This window comes from Macaca fascicularis, chromosome 14 (assembly GCF_037993035.2).
Source record: "Macaca fascicularis isolate 582-1 chromosome 14, T2T-MFA8v1.1".
NCBI classification, from domain to species: domain Eukaryota; kingdom Metazoa; phylum Chordata; class Mammalia; order Primates; family Cercopithecidae; genus Macaca; species Macaca fascicularis.
The window spans coordinates 105,058,856-105,083,306 of record NC_088388.1 but is presented as its reverse complement, the minus strand read 5'-3'; the positions used below and the strand labels follow the sequence as shown (position 1 = coordinate 105,083,306).

The window sequence follows — 24,451 nt, the reverse complement described above, 5'->3', positions numbered from 1 at the left end:
ATTGTATGACGTCACGTAGGCGTGGCTTCGGAGGCGAGCAAAGGGCGGGACCAAGGCCAAGAGCCCGGCAGTTACGCCACTCACACTTGCGGAAGAGTTGACGGGACAGCGGTGCAGGCCAATCGCAACCAGTCCTCTGGAGGCAGGGAGACTGGGGTGGAGACTTCGGAGACTGCAGTTGCAGGTGGGTGAGCTCCGGGGTCTGAGGGAAGAGTGGGATCGTAGCCCTTATTCTCGGGGTCTGGGTTGGCCCCTGTGGCCCACAGAGAAGAGAATGTCCTTGGCTTCAGCTGCTTCGTGTACGGGGCACGAGAGATTTCCACCTCTAGGAGGGGGTCTGCAGTGATGCCCCCTGGAGTTGTGCAACGCGGCAGCCCTGAGTTGCTTCTTTCCCTACCCCCATCCCCATCGGCCTAACACCCACCCTCACACAGTATGTTCCCGACCCTTAGCAGCAGGCAACCTGAAACCCTCCCTCCGAAGGCCGAGCCGAGGCACTACCCCCAGTGCGGGACTCCGACCCCGCCTCAATCAGAGGCTGCCAGCGAGCAGCTGGGCTAATGCTGGCTTTTTATTTGGGGCGATGAAGCGACCCAGGTGCTGTTTTGCTATTGCCAAGCCTGGGCTACAGCCCTAGCGAGAAAACAGGATTCCATTGTTGAGGCATCAGTGTTTCCATCATGACAAGAGGTCCTTGCTCTAGCCGCAGAAACAAGTAAATAACTTTACTCAGTTATTTTCTCAGACTTTGCGAAGGGTCATATTGATGTATGTCTGTTTCCTTAGTTGTTCCGTGTAGGCTGTTGTTGACTCTCGTATGAAAGCCCACGCGATCCAAGTGCCCTGCAGGTTTTGGTCCAGGGAAAAGTTGGTCTCTGCAGATGACTGTAAATGACTACCTGGAGGTCGATTAAAGTGCAGTACTGCGGGATTCAGCCGATTTCGTTCTTCCTCTGACTGCCCGGAAATATCAGCCAAAGGCCAGCGGTACTAATTAACACAATTACCTGCCTATGATTTCTGTCCTATTTAAGATGGGTTCTATTATGTTTTTATCTATACTTGTCTTCATTAACTTTTCGTGATATCATAAGCCCCCCAAATCCCTCGAAAGTAGATGGGATTCTGAGCACACACACACACAAATTCAGATCCCCAAAGGACAGTAAAATGAATTATTGGCTTAATATATCATCTTAGCTAACCAAAAGCCTGTGTCAGCTGCCATATTGAAAATCTGGTTACCAGCTGCAGGGAGCTTACAGTCTGGTAAAGCAAATAAATCATATGCATAAAAAGTACAATAAGAGACAGTGTAAAGATATGTAAATAATACTAATACCCATATCAGCAATGATCATAACTCACTTCTCCATTTTTAACTAAGAATCATATAACTTTTCCTTCCTGTCATTTTAAACTGATTTTTGTAAGTTTGGTACATTAAGTTTCTGTTTCCAAACACTTCTGTGTACGTTATTGCGCATGTTCTGTGTACTAGTTATTACTGATGGAGACAATGAGCTCAGAAAGAGAATTTGTTTAAATTTAGGAATTCATATCCCATTATTTTACCATCGAACAAGAGCTCTGTGTATTACATCTATGGAGCCTAATACACAGACAGTAATTTAGGGATTATTTGTACTTGGTCTAGAATGTAGAATATTCTCCCCTTCTCCCATTATCACATTCCTTGTTTCCTCTGTATCATTCAGGCCCAAATGTCATACCAAACAGAATGTCTTCGTTCACCCAGTGTAAAATAGCTCACTCTTCCCACTTCCAAACCTCAGCCCCAAACCTATTACCCTCGTGAACATATTTTGTAGGTTTGTTGAATCCCCTTCCCTGTGTGCTTTTAAAAATTCTCCAGAACTTAGCTTAAACCTTCTCTTAGGGCCTATTTCAGAGTACCTTTTTCCAAAACAGTATTGTTTATATAATTCATTTGGCAGTTATTCTAGTATTGCCTTATGACATCTCTCCTATTGTCCTGAATTATTTGCATGTGTGTTATCTTGCAAAATAGAATGTACAGTACTTGAGAGGGAATGTCATGTATACCTTTTACAAATAGTGTACATGAGTAAATATTATTAATGACTCCACAATAGATTTATTACTGCTTTTTATATTCTATCTGCCTTTACTTCCCTCACTTTTATTAAGGAAATGTAAATATGCAGTTTATAACTTGCTTAACTGTATTAAACGAACCCAACAATTTTATTAAAATATTTTTTATTGCATTGGTCAGGGGAAGAAGAGGACTAAAGTAATAGGGGCTCACTCAGTCTAGAATGATCATCTTGCTTGGTGCCGATCTGTGGCTTCTTAGCAGGATTCTGAGGGATTCGTATTCTATTTCCAGCTCTACCACCAATTGTCTGTGTGACTTTGGTCACACAGGATCCTATGTGTGACATAACCTCTTCCAGGTATTAATATCAATAGAAAGGCATTATATAAATCATCTCTAAGTCTAGGTGTTTTTTAGATGTATTCACTAACTTTTTATTGGGTCACAAACTTTATTCTACCTGAAACACTTTTTTTTTTCACCCAAGACTTATTTGAATAGCTCTATAATTCTACCAGTTTCTCAAGGAAGAAACCATGATGCTGCTTTTCTTTGATTCCCTATATCCAATCCATCTCCAAGTGTTTTTGGTTTTACTTCTAATACAGCTAAATCCATTTGTTTCTCTTTATTCCCACTGTTAACAATCTGGTATAACCCACCATCATTTTTCATCTGAAATACTAATCAGTTTTCTAGCCTGCCTGAGAAAGGGGAGCACTCTCTTCCAATGTCTTCCATGCCATAAGCACAACCTGCTTTCAGAGCTAAATCTAGAAATCCATGCCCTTAATTCTCATGTTATATTGCCCTCTAATTAGACTGAGAAGGAGAAGCCAGCAAGGTAGGAAACCTGAAGAATGTTGTGGCATAGAAACTAAAAGACGAGTGTTTCAAGGACTAGTTAACGGTGTGAATATTCCTAAGAGGTGAAAAGATGAGGAGAGAGAAGTGAGAATTCAGCTTCAAGATGGTAGTGTGGTGACATTGACAAGGGCAGTTTTAATGGAGTAAAAGGAATTTTATCGTAGTGAGTTGAGATGATAACTGGAGGTGACGCTACCACAGAGTGCCCTTTAAAGTTTTTCTGGATTTAGGAAGTAGAAAAATGGAATGGTAGCTGGAGGAATAAAAGGTCAAAGGATAGATTTTTGTTTGATGTTTGTTTAAAGATGGAAGATACTAGAATTTGCATGCTAATGGAAAATGTCCAGTAGGGTGGGAGAAACTCTTAATGTATAAGAAGGAAGGGGGGGTTGTGTGTGTGCGGGGGGGCAGGTGTTCACCATTCTAAAGTAGACTCTATTGTAGAGGCCCTTGTCTGTGTTGTTTTTAGCTGTATTTCTAGTATCTAGAATAGTGCCTGCCACAATATTTGTTACTCCATAAGCTATCCAATATTTGTTGAATAAATGAATGACTTAGACCCTACTTCTCTTCCTTTCAATTCATTCTTGACATATTAGCTAGAAAAATATTTTTTAAAAAAATGATGTCATGTCACTGTCCAATTTAAAGTGATCAGTCATTCCTATTTCACTTAGAATAAAGCCCAGCTCCTGTGACCCATTGGATCCTGACTGAGGTAGCAACTGCCTTCTGCAGCCCTATCTCCTGACCCTCTTGCTTTCATTAGCTACTCCAGCCACAATGGCCACCTTTAATTTCCTAAAACTGAAGGACTCCTTTCCCTCTGCAGGGCTTTATATGTGATTTCCGCCACTAATCCCTTACCTTCTTGTCATTCAGTTCTCAAATGACACTTCAGAAAGGCTTTCCCTAGTATTGTAGTGGCTGAAAGCAAGTGCTCTCGAACCAAACTGAGTTCACATACCACCTCCCTGCTTACTTGCTATATGATCTTAGCCAAATTACTTAAATTATCAAAGTCCATTTTCTCTGTTTGTAAAGTGAAGATAAGTATCTACTTTATCCAGTTTTTTCGAAGAATATGTGTAAAACATATAGCATGGGGCCAGGCATGGTGGCTCATGCCTGTAGTCAACAGCATTTTGGGAGGCTGAAGCATGAGGATCACTTAAGGCCAGGAGTTTGAAACCAACCTGGGTAATATAGTGAGATCCCATCTCTAAAAAAAACCAAAAACCAAAAAACAAACAAACAAATAAAAAAAAAAACTGGGTGTGCTAATGCACAACTGTAATCCCAGCTACTCAGGAGGATGAAGTGGGAGGACTGCTTGAGCCCAGGAGGCTGAAGCTTCAGTGAGCTGTGATGCTGCCACTGCCCTCCATCCTAGGTAACACAGCAAGGCCCTGTCTCAAAAAACAAACAAACAAAAAACATAGTACAAAGCATGGCACATAATAAGCACTATATAAATGTTCCCTGTTACCCCTTTTGTTATTGTCTGAAATTGAATGCCCCCATTGTTCATTTCCACTTCCTACTTGTGGCTTCATGATACTTATAAAAATTTATAATTATTTATTTGTGTACCTTATTTATTATGTCGTCTTCACCAGATACTGGACAGCAAAAAAGCAGGGACCATGTCTGTCTTTTATTCTCTCTTTAACTCTAGTGCCTAATTCGGTGCTTGTCATATAGTTAGCATCTATAATAAATATTTACTAGACTAGGCCAGAAATCATGCCGTATATTGAAATATCAGTGACCAAACTAAGATCACTGCAGGACCCAGTCAAAGCTCAGATCAGGCAGAGCACAGCTTTAGTTTAATGTTCTACTTTTATTAAGTGGCACATGATTTTTGTCATTACTTTTTATCAAAGGCTTCATTCTTAGGCTTGACTCTTGTACCTTTATTCAATTATTTAAATCAAATTTTAATGGAAGCCTTTTAAAAAAAGGATAACAGAATCATTTTAAAAATTGAGTCAGCGTTTTGGGCAGGAAGGTGTTTCATTGAAGCTGGGGTGCAATCTTATAAAGTACACTATTATTTTATATACTACTAAGAAAAATGCCAGCTATGACACAACTCTTTATCACTAAGAATTTTTTCTACTTATGCAAAGAGCCCTCTTTTTAAAAAATCGTATAATACCCTTGCACCTACATACAAAGAACAATATAAGCAAAATTAATTGGCTGAGGCACTCCTAAAACTTCTTAACATTCAAAGTGTCTTTTCATTGATTTTCAACTCAGAGTCTCTGTGTCCATGTTTTATTTTTACAATATCATTCTCTGTTTAGAGCATTAGTGATATATCATTTCTTAAACCAATGTCCATTATTATATCCAAGGTTTTCTTCCAACATACTGATATCCATTCTTCAAATTTAGTACGCATGTAATGACAAATATGTCATGACTACTACCCAACCAGAGTGATTATAAGATGCCTGTCAGTTTCAGATAAGTGTGAAAAACTTTGTGTCTTAAAAGCAACGAAATAACGTAATTAATTTTGAAGAATATTTGAAGAAAAATAATTGCCTTATAAATCTTTTGCCAAGAATTGAGAGTTGTTTAACAGTTAATAATGTTATTGATTTTAATTATTATTTACATATAATTTGACAGTATTAACTTAATATTCATTGTATCATTTAAGTCTCACAACAGTCCAGTGTCATAGATGTGTCCACTTTGCAGATGAGGAAGTCAAAGCCTCAGAGAGCCTAAGTAGGAATCACTACTAAGTAGGAATCACTAGTAAGTAATGAACCATTTAGGACTATTTCTCTAGTTCCAAATGCCATATTCTTTGTTATTTGCAAAATACACTTATACAAGTAGGATTTACTCAAATGAAATTTAAGAAATGGAAATATTCAGCTCCTTGGATTTATCATTCTGTGTAGAATGTACCTGGCAGACTTTTTTTTTTTTTTCTCTTATTTTTGAGATGGAGTCTCGCTCTGTCGCCCAGGCTGGAGGGCAGTGGCGCGATCTTGGCTCACTGCAAGCTCCACCTCCCAGGTTCATGCCATTCTCCTGCCTCAGCCTCCCAGGTAGCTGGGACTACAGGCGCCCACCACCATGCCCAGCTAATTTTTTGTATTTTTTTAGTAGAGATGGGGTTTCACCATGTTAGCCAGGATGGTCTCGATCTCCTGACCTTGTGATCCACCTGCCTCGGCCTCCCAAAGTGCTGGGATTACAGGCGTAAGCCACCACGCCCGGCCGGCAGACTTTTTAAAACGGTGTTACGAAAGTGAATAGGTTTGTGTGATTCTTATATATTATTTTAGGATACTTGAAATTTTCTAGTAAAACTTGTTTTTGTTACTATTTATAGGAATAAAAATAACTTTGTGTTTACATCATGTGGTCCACTTATTCATGACCCATGAGGCTCAATAGACTTAATCCAACATAGGATCTAAATTACATACGTGATTTTCTTTTTTTTTTTTTTTTGTTTTTTGAGACGGAGTCTCGCTCTGTCGCCCAGGCTGGAGTGCAGTGGCGCGATCTCGGCTCACTGCAAGCTCCGCCTCCTGGGTTTACGCCATTCTCCTGCCTCAGCCTCCTGAGTAGCTGGGACTACAGGCGCCCACCACCGCGCCCGGCTAATTTTTTGTATTTTTAGTAGAGACGGGGTTTCACCGTGGTCTCGATCTCCTGACCTTGTGATCCGCCCGCCTCGGCCTCCCAAAGTGCTGGGATTACAGGCGTGAGCCACCGCGCCCAGCCTACATACGTGATTTTCATGACAATAAAGTTAATTAAAAAGTGTTTGTGGTTAGAGTCTTAAAAATTGATATTCTCAGGACCTACGCCACTATGCAGAAATATAGTTTTTATTCTTTTGGAAGTATCCCATTTAGTTACCTTTTTCCTATTTTATTTCCTACTTATTTTAAAATACAGAGGAATGATTTTATACCAATTAAAAAATTATGTTTTATTTGCATTTTCTATGTTTTGAGCAAGAAGAAAGCTGGAACATCAAAATAGTTTCTGAATTGATTGATCTTTTGTTATCTTTTAATATCTTTAAATAATTACACAACAAGTTGTAAAGATAAAATTTCCATGTACCCTTCACCCAGTTTCCCCAAATGGGTACATATATAATAATAGTAAAAGATCAAAACCAGGAATTTGACATTGGTACAATGTTTGTGTGTAGTTTCTTGTAATTTTCTCACATGTGCAGATTGCTGTAACCTATCTAAATTGTGTATATCAAACTTTGTCCTTTTTAATGGTGAGTAGTATTCCATGGTATGGATGTACCATGATTTGTTTACTCTTTCATCTATTGTGCAACATTTTGGTTGCCCTCAGCTTTTGGCTATACAAATGAAGCATTATGAAACATGTAGAGGCTATTGTGTACACATAAGCTTTTCTTTCTAATGGTCAGCAGCATGATTGTTGGGTAATGGTATGTGTATGTTTAGTTTTTTTAAGAAACTGCCAGACTATTTCTGCCAGCAGTGTATGGGTGATTCAGTGTCTCTGCAAGCCCTCAAATATTTGGTGTTGTCATTATATTTTATTTTAGCTATTTTGATAGATGGGTAGGGATATTTCATTGCAGTCTTAATTTCCATTTTCATAATGACTAATGATGTTGAACATCTTTTCATGTGCTTATTTGCCATCTGTATATTCTCTTTGGTGAAATATCTCTTTGTGCCTTTTGCGTATTTTTTAAATTGAATTATTTGGTGTTTTTACTGGTAAGTTTTCAGATTTCTTTATATATTATTTCTTTATCAGATTCAGTTTGCAATTTTTTTTTCCTGGCTTATAGCTTGTCTTTTCATCCTCTTAAATAAAGGGACTTTCACAGAGGAAAAATATAATTTTGATATAAAGTCCAATCTAGTAATTTTTTTCATTTATGTGTTGTGCTTTTGATGTCTAAGAGCTCATTAAATGAGACCCTGGTTACAAAGATTTTCTTCTGTATTTGCCTCTAAAAAGTTTATATTTTACGTTTAAATCTATCAACTGTTTTAATTTTTACATAAAGTAAAGTTGTCTGTGGATATCCATTTTCTTCAGCATTTTTTGTTAAAAAAGATTCTTTTTATTCCATTGAATTGCATTCACACCTTTGTCAAAAGTCACTTGGCTATACTGTGTGGGGCTATTTCTCTATTGTGTATTGCATTCCACTGATCTATGTGTCTCTCCTTTCACTAATATTACACAGTATTGATTATCATAACTATAGTAAGTCTTGAAATCAGGTAGACTGATACTTCCCTCATTCTTATTCTTTTTAGTTGTGTTAGATATTCTATTTTCTTTATCATTCCATGTAAATTTTACAGTAATCTCATCTGTATATACAAAAAATTGTGCCAGGATTTTGATAAAAAATGTGTTAAACCTTTATATCAGTTTAGGGGGAATTAAGGGGACATCTTTATTAAGTTGACTTTTCCAATTTGCAGACATGGCATGTCTTTCCATTTTAGTCTTCTTTGATTTTTTTAGCATTTTATATTTTTCAGCATACAAGTCCTGTGCATGTTTTGTTAGATTTATACGTAAGTATTTCTTTCACTTATTTTTTTTGAACTGTTATACTTTTAATTTTTGTTTTTGTTTTAATTTTTGTTTCTATGTGTTTTTTGCTGGTATATAGAAATATGATTGATTTCTTTGTGATGCTCTTGTGTCCTGTGGCATTGCTGAACTTGCTGATTAGTTCTATGAGGTTTTTTTCTCGTAGATTCCTTTGGATTTTCTATATAGGCTATCTCGGAATTTGCAAATAGAGGCAGTTTTGTTTCTTCCTTTCCAATGTATATGCCTTTTATTGAATTTTCTTGTTTTAGTGTGCTTGGTAGAGCTTACATTCCCTTGGAAACTGAATAATACATTTCGAAATAAGTGTGAACTTTGATGAATAGCAGTGGTAAGGGTGGACATCCTTGCTGTTTTCCTCATATTAGGGGGAAGGCATTCCATAATTTAGCATAGTGTTATCTATAGGTTTTTTGTAGATTTTCTCTACTAAGTTGAGAAGGGGGAACTTTTCCCCTCTCTTTCTCTTTTGCTAAGAGTTTTTCCCATAACTGGGTGTTGTATTTTTTCAAACAGTTTTTATGCATCAATTGATATGGTCTTGTGGTTTTTCTTCTTTAGCTGCCTAATAGGATAAATTACACTAATTGGTATTCAAATACTTTTCAGCCTTACATCCTTGAATAAACTTACTTAGCCATAGTGTATAATGCCTTTTATATATTGCTGAATTTTTTTGCTAATATTTTTAAATGATTTTTGCATCTATATTTGTGAAGTATATTGGTCCATAGTATGGGGTTTTGGTTTTTGTTTGTTTGTTTTGGGTACTGTCTTTGTCTGGAGTACCACAATAATACTCACTTCATAAAATTAGTTGGGAATCTTCCCTCTGCTTCTGTTTTCTTGAAGAAGTTATGTAGAACTGGTATTCTTCTTTAAACTTTTGGTAAATTTAATTTCCTTAATGGTTACAGGGCTGTTCAAATTATATGTTTCATATTGGGTGAGTTGTAGTAAAGTAAGCACTTAACGCTAAAAATTTTCCTCTGAGCACTATTTTAGCCGTATCATACACATTTTGATATATTGTATTTTAGTTTTTATTCAGTTCAATGTATCTTTAAATTACACTTGAAACTTTCTCTTTGATGCATGGATTATTTAGAAGTGTATTATTATGTTTCCAAGTGCGTGGAGATGTTTATGTTATCTTTTTGTTACTGATTTCTGGTTTGATTTCATTGTGGTGAAAGAATATAATCTGTGTGATTCCAATTCTTTTAAATAATTTGAAGTTTGTTTTATGGGACAGGATATGGTCAATCTAGATATATGTTCCATGAGCACTGGGAAAGAATATGTATTCTGCTGTTGTTAGGTGGAGTTTTCTATAAATGTTGATTAGATTCTGTTGATTGATGGTGTTGTTGAGCTCTATATGCTTACTGACTTCTTGTCTAGTTCTATTACTTTTAGAGAGAAGAGTGTTGAAGTCTCCAGCTATAATAGTGGATTTGTCTTTTTTTTTTTTTCAGTTTTATCAGTTTTTACTTCACATATTTTACAGCTGTATCATTTGGTGCATATAGATTTTTGATCGCTAGTATTCTTGGTGGTGGATGGACATTATATAACATTCCTTTCCCTGCTCAAGTCTGCTTTATCTTGTAATTGTATTGCCATGCCTGCTTTATTTTAATTAATGCTTGCATAGTATATCTTTTCCTATCCTTTTACTTTTAACCTACTTATTATATTTGAAGTCAGTTTACTTGTAGGAAGCATAAAGTTGGGTCACTTTTTAATCTGCTCTGGCAATCTGTCTTTTAATTAGTGTATGTAGACCACTTACATTTTGTGCAATTATTATTATGTCAGTATTGAAGTCTGTAATTTATTTTCTGTTTTCTGTTTATTCTGTTTTTATTTCTATTTTTTTTTTTCTATCTCCTGTGGCTTACTTGAACTTTTTTTAGAATTTAATTTTGATTTAGCTATAATAATTTATAAATGTTATCTCTTTGAACAGCTTTTTTGTTTTAGACGGAGTTTTGCTCTTGGCGCCCAGGCTGTAGTAAAGTGGTGCGATCTCAGCTCACTGCAACCTCTGCCTCCTGGGTTCAAGTGATTCTCCTGCCTCAGCCTCCCAAGTAGCTGGGAGCCCACCACCCCAGGTGCCCACCACCACACCCAGCTGCTTCTCTTGTCCCTTCCTCCACCATTTTATAAGTGTAAACTTATTGTCAATTAAATGATTTTCTTTTCTTTTCTGTTAAATTTCTTAGAAAATAAGCCTTAACTTCCACTTATTTTACACACATTATATGCTAAATTACTTTTGTTGTTGTTGTTTTGTTTTGTTTTTGTTTTTGTTTTTGAGACAGAATCTCTGTCACCAGGCTGGAGTGCAGTGGTGCGATCTCGGCCCACTGCAACCTTTACCTTTATGTTCCGGGTTCAAGCGATTCTCCTGCCTTAGCCTCTCGGGTAGCTGGGACTACAGGTGTGTGCCGCCATGCCCAGCTAACTTTTGCATTTTTATCAGAGATGGGGTTTCCCCGTGTTGGCCAGGATGGTCTCAATCTCTTGACCACGTGGTCCACCCACCTTGGCCTCCCAAAGTGCTGGGATTACAGGTGTGAGCCACTGCGCCCAGCCAATTATGTGTTTTTTTAAAAATATTCTCAACAACACAACCAGATAGATACAGTTTATCTGCATTTTACAGATGATGAAAATAATAATAAAAAATTAGAAGTTATTTGCCTCAAATGTATCACAACTAAATGCTGAACCAGCGTTAGAACTCAAGCCTGATTCTAATGCCCTCCTTTTTCTTTCATTTCACTTTGTTAAAAGAAAAGCTTTAGACAAATACAATTTAACAGAGTTTGAGCAAAGAGCAATTCATGAATCAGGTAGCATTCAAAACTGAAAGAGGTTCAGAGAGCTCTACTCCAGCAGTGTGACCAGCAAGCTTTTATAGGTTGAACATGGAAACAAAGTAGAGAAATTACCTGATTGACTACAGCTAGGCATTTGCCTTATTTGGATATTGTCTGATGGAAATTCTCTATTTGTAACCAGTAGGTTGGTTGACTGTGATTGGCTAAGGCTTGTTTTTGGTTTTTAAGTCAGTTACAATAAATGTTTCCAAGTTAAGCTTCAGTTCTCTTACATAAGAGGCCTTGTTATGGAGGTAATCTCAGGCTAATAGCCATCTTATTTAACAACATTATATCATACTCTTGGGAAGATATATGATTTTTATACAAGCTAATATGTCACATCTGTGTATTTTATAAATATTAGAAAAGGAGATAAAACATGCGTAGTTTTAAAAACAGTCTTATAAGTGACTTATGAAGATGCCTTGTGAGGTAAAGAATTAGTCCTGGGACATTAGCCATGTATAATTGTCTTTATGCCTCACTCTAATTTGAAATACTCTTTTTCCATCCTAGGTCATATGTTATCAACATTGTTAAGTCAAGACTTGAACTGTCGTGATAGTTGATTTCATTTATAAGCTTGACTGGGCCATCTGGTGACCAGACATTTGGTCAGATATTCTGAACGTGTCTGTAAGGATATTTCTGGATGAGATTAACATGTGAATCAGGAGACCAAGTAAATCAGATTTTCCTGTGTGGTAGGCCTTATCCAATCAAATGAAGAATTGAATAGAATAAAAGACTGAGTAATAGGAAATTTATCCTGCCTATTTGAGTTGGGACATACATCAGTCTTTTCCTGCCATTGGACTCAAGTTGAAAAATTGACTCCTCTTGGGTCTTAAGCTTGTCAACTTTTGGACTGAAACTTAAACCATTGGCTGTTGTGGTTCTTAGGCCTTTGGACTTGTACTGAAACTGTACTGTCAGCTCTCCTGGGTATCCAGCTAACTAGTTATAGATCTTGGGACTTCTTAGCCTCTATTATCATGTGAGCTTATAATAAATCAATCTGGCACTGTCTGTCTCTCTTGCTCTCTTTCTCTGCCCTCATCTTCACCCATTGGTATTGGTTTTGTTTTCTCTAGTTCCTTTTCCTCAGAATTAACCTCCAAGCCTTTCATTATCTCTCTTCCTCCATGATACCCACTCTCATTTTTAATATGTCTCCCTATTCACAGTTACTCAGAACGCTACACACAAAATTATTTCTACAAGTCACTTAGATTTCCAGCAGTACTGCCAATTACAACCTATTAGTTTCTCCTGCACACACAGGCACATACACACCTCCACAGTCACACACACATTCACACAGGCACACTATTTTTCCACACAGTATAATGGCTATCCAGTGGAACTTTTCTGTGATGATGAGAATGTTTTATATTTGCTTTGTTTAATATAGTAGTCACTAGGCAGATGTATTAATCTGACTTATTCAGAAAAACAGAACCAAAGGGATATATACAGATACACACACACATACATATGTATATGTATTTGTACTATACATATGTATAGGTATTTTTACTATATATATGTATATGTGTTTGTTTTATATATATATATATATGGAGAGAGACAGAAAAACTGTAAGGAATTAGCTCATGTGATTATGGAAGCTGAGAAGACCCAAGATTTGCAGTCAGCAAGCGGGAGACTTAGGAGAGCTAGTGGTATAATTCCTGTTTGAGTTCCAGCTTGAAGTCAGGCAGAAAGAAAGAGTTATTTCTTATTCAGCCTTTTGTTCTATTCAGACCTTCAACAGACAGGATGAGGCACAGCTACAGTGGGGAGGACAATCTGCTTTAGTCAGTCTACCAATTCAAGTGTTTAATCTCATCTGGAACACCCTCACAGACATACCCAGAAGTAATGTTTAACCAAAAATGTGGGCACTCTGTCCCAAACAAGTTGTCACTCATCACACCACATATGACTGACCACTTAAATGTGACTAGAGCAATGATGGATCTGAATTTTTAGTTGTATTTACTTACAAGTAATTTAAATAGCTACACATGGCTCATGGTTACTGTATTGCATAGCGCAACGGTCAATTGTCTTGGTCCTGGAATGGAGCTTTAATTGATGCTGTAGGACAATTTAGACTACTTCTCCAGTATCTAGCTTCCACCTAGGCCTCTTGGAACACCTGCTCTGGGAGAACCAAGCTTCATGCAAAAAGCCCAGTCACTCTGAGACTGTCATGCTGTGAAGAAGCCCCAGCTAGCCACTTGGAGAGGGTGCGTTAAGAAAGAGAAAACCCTAATGATCAGTGAGGATGAGCTTTTTTCCATATGTTTGTTGGCCACATAACTGTCTTCTTTTGAGAGTTGTCTGTTCGTATCCTTTGCCCACTTTTTGATGGGGTTTTTTGTTTTTTTCTGGCAAATCTGTTTAAGTTCCTTGTAGATTCTGGATATTAGACCTTTTTCAGACAGGTAGATTACAAAAATTTTCTCCTATTCTGTAGGTTGCCTGTTCACTCTGATGCTAGTTTCTTTTGCTATGCAGAAGCTCTTTAGTTTAATTAGATCCCATTTGTCAATTTTAGCTTTTGTTGCAATTGCTTTTGGTGTTTTAGTCATGAAATTTTTGCCCATGCCTATGTCCTGAATGGTATTGCCTAGGTTTTCTTCTAGGGTTTTTATGGTTTTGGGTTTTATATTTAAGTCTCTAATCCATCTTGAGTTAATTTTTGTATAAGGTGTAAGGAAGGGGTCCAGTTTCAGTTTTCTGCATATGGCTAGCCAGTTTTCCCAACACCATTTATTAAATAGGGAATCCTTTCCCCATTGCTTGTTTTTGTCAGGTTTGTCGAAGATAAGATGGTTGTAGATGTGTGCCCACATGGTATATGATTTCACAAAAGATTGAATAAAGAAGCAGGAATGAGAATCTAGTTGTCTTCCATTAAGCCAGATGTTAAAGAGATTTGCAAAAATATAAAAGAATGTAACCCTTCTCAAGAAACTTTTTTTTTTTGTTTTGGAAAATAGTTATTTTAGTTATCCATTTATATATTTTTGTAGTTATATATAGTTGTATACAAAGGCATGTATATAAAATGGATATATATGAATATGTATATTAAATAGATATATTGAATATAGTTATATAAATTTTTTTCTTATTTTTAAATGAATCAATAAATATTGAAGTGTTCTCAGAAAAAAAACAAAAAAAAGAAGAAAGATCCCCATCTCTTCTAGCCATCCCAGCTGAATCATAAGAAATGTGAATGAGGAAACCATACTGGACATGTAACCTAGTCAGACCTTCAGATGGCTTCAGTCACAGCTGCCATTTGCCTGTAGTTATATGAAAACTCCCAAGCAAGAAGCATCACCTCAACTCACAGGAGCATGAGAGATTATAAATTGTTGTCTTAAGCCACTACGTTTTAGGGTGATAACTGGAACAGAAATGTAGAATCAAGGTTTTCTATTTGTCCGGCTCCCCAAGTTCCCAATCCTCTTTTCCTTTCTGTTTCCCACTTCCTTGCTTTGGATAATGCAACTTTTATGTTTAGAGCTGAATTTGCAGTTCCAAGATACTCACAATTATCTGATCTTTACCTGTCTTGGATTTCTGACCTCATGTTTAAAAAATCTTTCTTAATTAAGATATATGCGGTTTTCCTTTCTACTTTTAAATAGCCCAACTTAGAAAAGTGCTTGCCTTTTTCTTCTTTACTAAAGCCATAAATAATTAATGCAATCTAACACTGATCTTTTTCAACCAATTATCTTGTAAAAGTCTAACCTCAGGAGGCATATAGTTTATGCTCCAAGATCAGCATTTTAACAGCTACTTTGCTACCAGAAGAGAATGGATTGGAAAAGAGGGGGATTGTGTTGGGCATATACTCAATAATTATGTTAGAAATAACACTTCTTATGTATAATAATAATATTAATTATGTAGTGAAATCCTATATAAGCTATTTATACAACTTGTACATTTGGCTATTTAACACAGTTACATAGGCTTGAATGTTAGCCCTTATGAAAAATATACTTTTATTCCAATGAGCTCAACATTTATGAAAATTCAAAAGGAATTTAATATTAAATGTCAGGAAAACAAATGTTTAAAACAAATTTTACTGTCTTATTATGTTTCTTAGTGGCTATTTTTATGTATTTCACATCAAGAGGGCAAATTTTGGAGTCTGAAACTTACATTAGGTCTCTACTACATCAGTGATTTTTTTTTTGTTCTAGTTCTAAGGACATATGGAATTGGCTATGGATAATTCATATGCTTTCAATCAACGAAGCACCTGTAATGGAATTCCGTCTGAGAAGAAAAACAACTTTCTTGTGTCAGAAGATCATGGACAAAAAATCTTAAGTGTACTACAGAATTTTAGAGAACAAAATGTCTTTTATGATTTCAAAATAATTATGAAAGATGAAATAATCCCATGTCATCGTTGTGTGTTAGCAGCATGCAGTGACTTTTTCAGGTACTTTACCTTGTCTATGCCTCACATTTTATGATTTGGATAATTAGGTTCTATTTTATACTGGACTCAAGTTTTCCCCCACAGGAACATGCAACAGTAATTTTTAATTCTTAAAAAAAAACACACACACAAAACAACTAATTAGGCTGGGCACGGTGGCTCACGCCTGTAATCCCAGCACTCTGAGAGGCCAAGGCAGGCAGATCACCTGAAGTCAGGACTTCAAGACCGGCCTGACCAACATGGTGAAACTCTGTCTCTATTAAAAATGCAAAAATTAGCTGGGTGCAATGGCTGTGCCTGTAATCCCAGCTACACAGGAGCCTGAGGCACAAGAATTGCTTGAACCCAGGAGGCTGCGGTTGGGGTGAGCTGAGATCGCACCACTGCACTCCAGCCTGGGCGACAGAGCGAGACTCCATCTCAAAGAAACAAAATAAAAAACAAAAAACCTAATTAGAACCAAGATTACCTAATGATTTTTTTTTTTTTTTTTTTTTTTTTTTTTGAGACGGAGTCTTGCTCTGTCGCCCAGGCTGGAGTGCAGTGGCCGGATCTCAACTCACTGCAAGCTCCGCTTCCCAGGTTCGCGCCCTTCTCCTGCCTCAGCCTCCCGAGTAGCTGGGACTACAGGCGCCCGCCACCTCGCCCAGCTAATTTTTTGTGTTTTTAGTAGAGACAGAGTTTCACTGTGTTTACCAGGATGGTCTTGATCTCCTGACCTCGTGATCCACCCGCCTCAGCTTCCGGAAGTGTTAGGATTACAGGCATGAGCCACCGCGCCCAGCCATGATTTTTTAGTAGGAGAGACTTTAAGACTACCTTTTTTTAAAGTACAGGTCTTCCCAGGTCAGCATTTACCAAAGTTCTCTGGAACATTAATCCCTTGAAATACTCTGGGACAAAAAAAAAAAAAAAATTTATTATGGTGTCAGCTTTGTTTGGGGAATCCCTGTATTGTATTATTTTAGAAAAAGAAGATGACAGGTTGAACAAAAATGGAAGCAAAATTTGAAGAAAATAACTCTGAAAGAAAAGCAAATTTCAGTCCTATGTTGTATTCTTGTATTATGGGGAGAGGAGGCTCTAACCGATTTAAAATTTATCCTCTCCTTAGCAAAGATATCTTTTTATTAGGGAAAAGTACTTCTTAGCTATAAGGCATTTCTTAAAAGCACTCAGCTTGTTCTAATTCTAAGCAACCTTCTGAATATAATTTGGTTTCCCATGTAGATCACCCTAAAGAGAATGTCCTATTCCTAACACTGCACTAATCACTATGATGACAGCAGGTTTCCGATTCTGCAAGGTTAAGGGCCAGACACATGACCTTGCAATTACTGTGTTAATTGTATCAAGGTAGTACTATCCTGTGAGGCTTCTTGGTCAATAGACAAGCCCCTTTTGGTGAAACCCTGATCTTCAGCCTTCCTGGTTATATTACAATAAACTTAAATCCTAATAGCAATATTTTGCATTATGTTCATTCATGAAAGCAATTTTAATTTGAATTAAGCAGGGTTTAAATCTCCAATAAACTCGATTAAAAAAATAAAGTTTAAGATATAGAAATACTAAGATGCATATTTTATATGCAAGTTAATTTATACTATTTTGAATCTTCATTTTAACCCTTATTTTTTTACCACCATCTTACTAGATCTCACCCGTATTGCCTTTAGAGTAAATCTTACAAGCTAGATTTCATTCAACAAACATTTACGGATATATACTTTTTTAAACATAAATTTACTGAAATATACTTCCTGCTAAACACCTGTTCCTGTAGGGGCTCTTGCTTTGAAATTGGGAGCAATGGCTTAGTACTGCAGCACAGTTTACTGGGGCCAGGAGCCTACAACAGTCTTGAACTAGCTGTTTGCCTAATTTGACTATATGCCTTCATCTATTCTTTGTATTTCTTCTCTCAGGTAATCAAAGTTGTTCTTTGAACTTCACTGGGGCCCTTACTGTCTTATACTCTGTCACTCTTATTTCCACCAGTGTCTTCCCTCCTCTCTTTTCTTCCATGTAACTCTTTTCTTTCCCCTTATCCTTCAGGTCCCCTCTTCATCACTATGTAGTACAGTGGTTAAGTAGTTGGCCTCTTAATACATATGCCCTAAATCTAAATCCAAGCTCTGCCATTTACTAGACATGTTTTATTAGTCAAGTTACTTAACCCCTTCAGGCCTCAGTTTCCTCATTTGTAAAAAAAGTAGGATTATAAAAATAGGACTTAACTCATAGAATTATCACATTGCTTAAATGAAATAATGTATAAGTAATAATTAGCACCGTACCTACTACATTCAGTTAATATTAGCTGCTATGATTATTATTTCTAAACCTAGCAAAAATATAAATAATCTGGTGTGAACACACAGCTTGATTTCCCTGTAATGTTTTCATGCTAATAAAATACTCTGTGTAGGCATTTCAATGTCTAGACCTGCACTCTTCTTGATGTTGTTTTTTATTCAATTTATACATAATTTTTGCACATAGTTCTTTGTTCAGCTTACTGCTAGTTTTTTATAGGTCTGCTTTTACTTTTTAAAATTACTATCAGAACAATGTATTTTTAAAGTTTTCTACCTGGTATAAATAACAAAAGTATCAGATCCTTTATTACTTATAGTACTTTATTAAATGAGTACATAGTTCACATTAAAATATGTACATATGTAATAGACATTTGACAGTTTACACTCCCCTATAATGCTGCTAATTCATAATATGATCAAACTCACTTAATGGAGTACTGAAAGTGTAAAATAAAAATGTCAGAAAAGTGCACAATGCATGAAAATATCCCTCTTACAGTGTTTTTGGAAAATGAAAATTATTATTGAGACGGAAGGTCTCATTGGAGACAAGAAATTGAAAAGGAATCGCACACATTTTATACATACTTTATGATAAGATGGTAAATTGGAGATAGATATTAACTGGATACTTTAAGATGAATAGGATGAAGTATAGAAATATAATCTTACATGTGTCTTTTCAAAGAAAATGTGGAAGCTGAGAGTAAATTATAAATACATCAAATCTGATAGAAAACATTTCTTAAAATAATGATAGCAATAAAAGCTAATACTTTGCATCAATTAACCCATTTATTCCTCTGAGCACCCAATGACATAGATACTACCAGTACCTCCATTTTCAGATGAAGAATTCGAAGCACAATAAAGTTAAGTCACCTCCCCAAGGCCACTCAGCTAATAAGTGGCAGAGGCTACATACACTGGCAGGTGGGCCCGATGGACCATATAGCCAGCTGGGCTATATGGACTCTTAATGTTATCCTAAACTGCTGTAGATGTCTTAATAATCTATATAATTATTATCACAGGCTAATATTTCTATTGATATTCATTATTAAAAAACCCTGCATAATGTGTAACATTTTGCAAGTTCCCTTGTATTTTTCAGTTGGATGTTGTACTTTTTAAATAGATTTCATTACCTTCTGGAGTAGACTCTGATAAGTAAATTGGCTTTCCCCTAGAATACTTTGGGCAACTAGGAACACTGCTCAGAAAGACGTCCTGGACAATACTGGCACAAATAAAAATCATTATTAAACCAGAACCAATAGTAAAATACGTTTTGCTCCATAACAATACATTTCCAAATAATTTATGTTTTTACCTAAACTGAGCCAAAGAAATTCCCAGTTCCTTAGATTCTGTCAACTTTACCATGTAGCAATAAAACAAAACTTATTATGAAAAACTTTCAAGCTAGTCTAATTACTCAAATTTGGGGACCTATCTCCATCTCTCAGTGCCTATTAAATTCTTTTTTTTTTTCCCACCTTTTTGCTTGATGTGGTTCACTGTTGTGTTTAGTTTTAGGAGATCACATTCCCCTTCTCCTAAAGAACTTTATAAAATATCTTTTTAGACATGTATCTTATTTGGTGAATTTCGCCCGCACAATAGAGTCATTGGAGACATCAGGTATCTCACTGTACTCTTTTCTATTTCATTAATGTGAAATCAAAGATGAATTTGAAAGAGACTTTTAAATTCTAAGCGCTAAATAATTATATTTTAAGTAATTTTACTTATCACCAGCACAGTTGTTACTAATTAATCCATAAATAAAGAAATTTGGCCATCAGCAAGATTTTGCCCCAATAGTGTTAATAATAAAGAAGAATCAAATCAGTATACAAAATTTGAATCTTTTTATAGTCTTTTTTTTTTAGTTGTTATAGCTCAGCTGTAATGTACATATTTTGTAATATAGGCATTTTGTAATATGTTTATTGGCAGATAAATATGGTATATAATTCTAGATATTAGGATGCAATTAAAACATGATTTTATAAATATATTTTAAGTCAAGAGTAAGGAAACCTCCTTAAGGTAATATTGAAAATAATTATGGAATAAAATATTCCTGTTTTTTTCTGTGTTCTTTATTTTTGCAGGGCTATGTTTGAAGTAAACATGAAAGAAAGAGATGATGGAAGTGTTACCATTACTAATTTGTCCTCCAAAGCAGTAAAAGCATTTCTCGATTATGCCTATACTGGAAAAACAAAAATAACAGATGATAATGTGGAAATGTTCTTCCAGTTGTCATCATTTCTTCAAGTTTCCTTCCTATCCAAAGCTTGCAGTGACTTTTTAATAAAAAGTATTAATCTTGTCAATTGTTTACAGTTATTATCTATATCAGATAGCTATGGCTCCACCAGTTTGTTTGATCATGCATTACACTTTGTACAACATCACTTTTCTTTATTATTTAAATCCAGTGATTTCTTAGAGATGAATTTTGGAGTACTACAAAAATGTCTGGAATCAGATGAATTAAATGTTCCTGAAGAAGAAATGGTACTGAAAGTTGTCCTTAGTTGGACTAAACATAACTTAGAATCAAGGCAAAAGTATCTGCCTCATTTGATTGAAAAAGTAAGATTGCATCAGTTATCTGAGGAGACACTTCAGGACTGTCTGTTCAACGAAGAGAGTTTACTCAAAAGCACAGACTGTTTTGACATAATCATGGATGCAATTAAGTGTGTGCAAGGTTCTGGTGGACTCTTCCCTGATGCTCGACCATCCACAACTGAGAAATATATATTCATTCACAAAACTGAGGAAAATGGAGAAAATCAATATACATTTTGCTATAATATTAAAACTGATTCATGGAAAATACTGCCGCAATCACACCTGATTGATTTGCCAGGATCTAGTCTTTCGAGTTACGGAGAGAAAATATTCTTGACAGGTGGTTGCAAAGGGAAATGTTGTAGAACGGTTCGACTGCATATTGCTGAGTCATATCATGATGCCACTGATCAAACCTGGTGCTACTGTCCAGTCAAAAATGATTTCTTCTTGGTATCAACTATGAAAACACCAAGAACCATGCATACATCAGTTATGGCTCTCGATAGATTATTTGTCATAGGTGGAAAAACTAGAGGATCCCGGGACATTAAAAGTCTTTTAGATGTTGAATCTTACAATCCGCTTTCCAAAGAATGGATATCTGTTAGCCCATTACCCAGAGGCATATACTATCCAGAAGCAAGTGCATGCCAAAATGTAATTTATGTTCTTGGATCAGAGGTAGAGATTACAGATGCTTTTAACCCATCACTTGATTGCTTTTTTAAATATAATGCTACAACTGATCAGTGGTCTGAACTAGTAGCAGAGTTTGGACAATTTTTTCATGCAACATTAATTAAAGCTGTACCAGTAAACTGTACACTGTATATATGTGACCTTTCCACCTATAAGGTTTATAGTTTTTGTCCAGACACTTGTGTTTGGAAAGGCGAAGGATCTTTTGAGTGTGCAGGCTTTAATGCAGGTGCAATTGGAATTGAAGATAAAATTTATATATTAGGTGGTGATTATGCACCAGATGAAATCACGGATGAAGTGCAGGTCTACCACAGCAACAGGTCTGAGTGGGAAGAAGTTTCACCAATGCCTAGAGCCTTAACAGAATTTTACTGCCAGGTGATTCAGTTTAATAAATACAGAGACCCATGGTTTTCTAATCTATGTGCTTGAACATTCTAAAACGAGTCCAGTTCTAGTAACGTAAACTTGTTAACCAAAATGATAGGTAAAAAGGTCTATACATCTTAATGGAATAAAACGTTCCTGCTTTTAGTTATTATGTATGTACACCATATATAAATAAACAGTTTCCCAAAACTTAAAATACAAAATATATTTTACCAAAAATTATATTGAATATAATTTAACCTTGGGGAATCCAGAGTACTTAGTATTTTCACATGAAACTACAAATCACAGACTCCGACACTTTAATTTTTAAAGTACTCCGTCCATAAAAGATTTGTACTATTTAGATGGGAGAAATCTCTTGAGAGAGTAAAAATGAATTACACTGCATCTTATATGAAGTAAAAAATACATTAGCGGTGAGAATCTTGTTACTGTGGGTCTGAGTTGTTGAATTCCTATCATTTGTGATGATTGGTTAACTTCTTTTAGGTACCCTTTTTACCCTTTTTTAGTTCAGAAATAATTTTCCCAGCTTTATAAACAGTACACTAAAAATAGTTTAATTTTTTTTAATGACTCATTTTTTCATTAAGAGCATAATGTACCATGTTATAATGCCATTAGCAGTTACTTAAATGCTTTAAAAATTGCTGATTCTATTAGTTTTCAGTGTCAGTTGGTTTCAATTTCTAGCTCGTGCTCTCTCTCTCTCTCTCTCTCTCTCTCTCTCTCTCTCTCTCTCTCTCTCTCATTTTCTGGTTCAATCTTAGTAAATTAACATTCTGGATTTAATTAGTAGTTCTAAGTTACACCTGGCCTGAGTTTATGTTAGCATGTAACCCTCAATGGGAAATTTTTGGATTCTGGGATGTTAGTACTAAAATACTTTTTATGTATCACTGCTAGATTCCAGCCTAATTGAGGACATAGAAAATTGACCTCTAATTAAGTGGATCATTATTATTGCATTTCTTAAGCTTTGTCTAAATTTGAGCTACATAAAACATTTCAGGATTTAAATTAGTACCATATCAATTTTCTGTGATGATGTACACCAACTATAAAGCACCTTGTTGGTTTACTACTTCAGTAAATTATTCTCAGTGAATTACTTTCTAAATTAAAAAAAAATGACTTGGCTATTGGTACTGATAATAGTATTCACGACCTGCATCTGTTAAGATGTTTGATCTTTAACCCAAACAGTGTAAGAGTACTGTTGTCATTGTTCTCAGGTAGGTGATTCTGCCTTCCAAGAATATATGTTTCTTTAATCAGTTTAAAAGATAAAAGGCATTTTGGGTTTTAAGACCCCTGCTTTACATCTCAGGTAATGTGTAGATTGTATTTCTCTGGAACCAAATGTAGTTTTCTACACTCAGTTGTAAATGTTAATCTTTCTCAAATGTGCACATTCTTTAAAAGTGTGTTCCTAAGTAGAAATATACTTAAATGAAGATTCTTTTATTTTATCATATAAATTTATGCAACCATAAGTTCCAAATGTATTTTTCAAAATGGAATGGAATACTAGAGTACATTTTCATGAAGTTTAAAAATCAAGGAATGTTCCTGATTAGATGACATATTTATAAGGAGTGTTCTGTAAAATTGGTGGCCTTCCTATCTAAGCACATGAGTAGTTGGCTCTGTACTTTGCGTGTTTAAAAAAAATGGAAAATTCAGTGGAGGCTTTTGTTTGTGTGTGTGTGGCTTTGAAAACAAATTATTTGAGAAAGACCATAACACAGTGAATAACCTATATGTGGATTTACTGAACTGTTAATTTAAGCATATATATTAATAGAGTATGTTTAAAATAAATATTGTTTTCATCACTGACTTTAGGAATTGTTCATCTATTTCAGAAAGGAGAAACCCAAAATCAAATCCCTTTTTGATATTGCTTCATTGTTCTATCATCTTCTTGATTTCCACTGCTGTTCTGATTGGCCTTTGCTTTATGCTAATGTTTCCAGAAACATTCTTGTTATCAAAGCCTAGGTGGCTCCCTCTGCATTTGATTTAATACATTTTCTGATGCAGAAGGTTTTCTGCCCTAGTTTTTTTTTTTTTTAATAATTACTGTGGGTTACTTTTTAATCATTTTCACTGATTGCCATCCCTTTACATCTGTACCTTTGTTCTCTCCACCAATTATCACTGCAAGGAAAATACTCTGTCTAATCAAAAAACCTCCAACTCTTTGCATACTGTTTTTTTTCCTGGTCACCATAGCAATCTGTGCTAGACTCCACTCCACTAACTCCTCTCCTTTCATATTTTGCCTCTCCTTATAAAGCACTTTCATTTGATCTGTCTGCCTTATTGGAGAACGGTTTTGTGTCTTCAAAGTCCTCAAGGAACTCGACCACACAGGAGCAATGACTACACTCTGGTTATATCCTCTGGTCTTGTTAATGACTGTGGCTTCACTGTCTAAGAACCATATATATTATTCTGACTTCACCTTCCTTTCTGGATTTCTGACCTGCAA

At 35.8% G+C, this 24,451-nt stretch overlaps 1 protein-coding gene across 5 annotated transcripts; it reads left to right on the top strand.

Annotated features, from left to right (window-relative positions):
- The first annotated feature begins 147 nt into the window (after positions 1-147).
- On the top strand, positions 148-23,796 carry KBTBD3 (kelch repeat and BTB domain containing 3). 5 transcript variants are annotated; one of them, XM_065528932.2, is made up of 5 exons: positions 148-184; positions 787-987; positions 10,539-10,683; positions 15,696-15,940; positions 20,388-23,796. In XM_065528932.2, the coding sequence occupies exons 4-5, from the start codon at positions 15,708-15,710 to the stop codon at positions 21,991-21,993; spliced, it is 1,839 nt and encodes a 612-aa protein (XP_065385004.1). In that variant the 5' UTR covers positions 148-184; positions 787-987; positions 10,539-10,683; positions 15,696-15,707; the 3' UTR covers positions 21,994-23,796. The 5 variants fall into 5 exon arrangements, with proteins under 5 accessions (XP_065385004.1, XP_065385005.1, XP_005579568.3 ...); XM_065528933.2 differs by lacking the exon at positions 10,539-10,683 and adding an exon at positions 5,628-5,728; XM_005579511.5 differs by lacking the exon at positions 10,539-10,683.
- The last annotated feature ends 655 nt before the right edge of the window (positions 23,797-24,451 follow it).

Excerpts from the sequence above, each read along its gene's own strand:
- KBTBD3 (XM_005579512.5), top strand. The coding sequence starts at position 15,708 with ATGGAATTGGCTATGGATAATTCATATGCTTTCAATCAACGAAGCACC. Across the intron at positions 15,941-20,387 it reads GCATGCAGTGACTTTTTCAG|GGCTATGTTTGAAGTAAACA; the intron begins GTACTTTACCTT and ends TTATTTTTGCAG.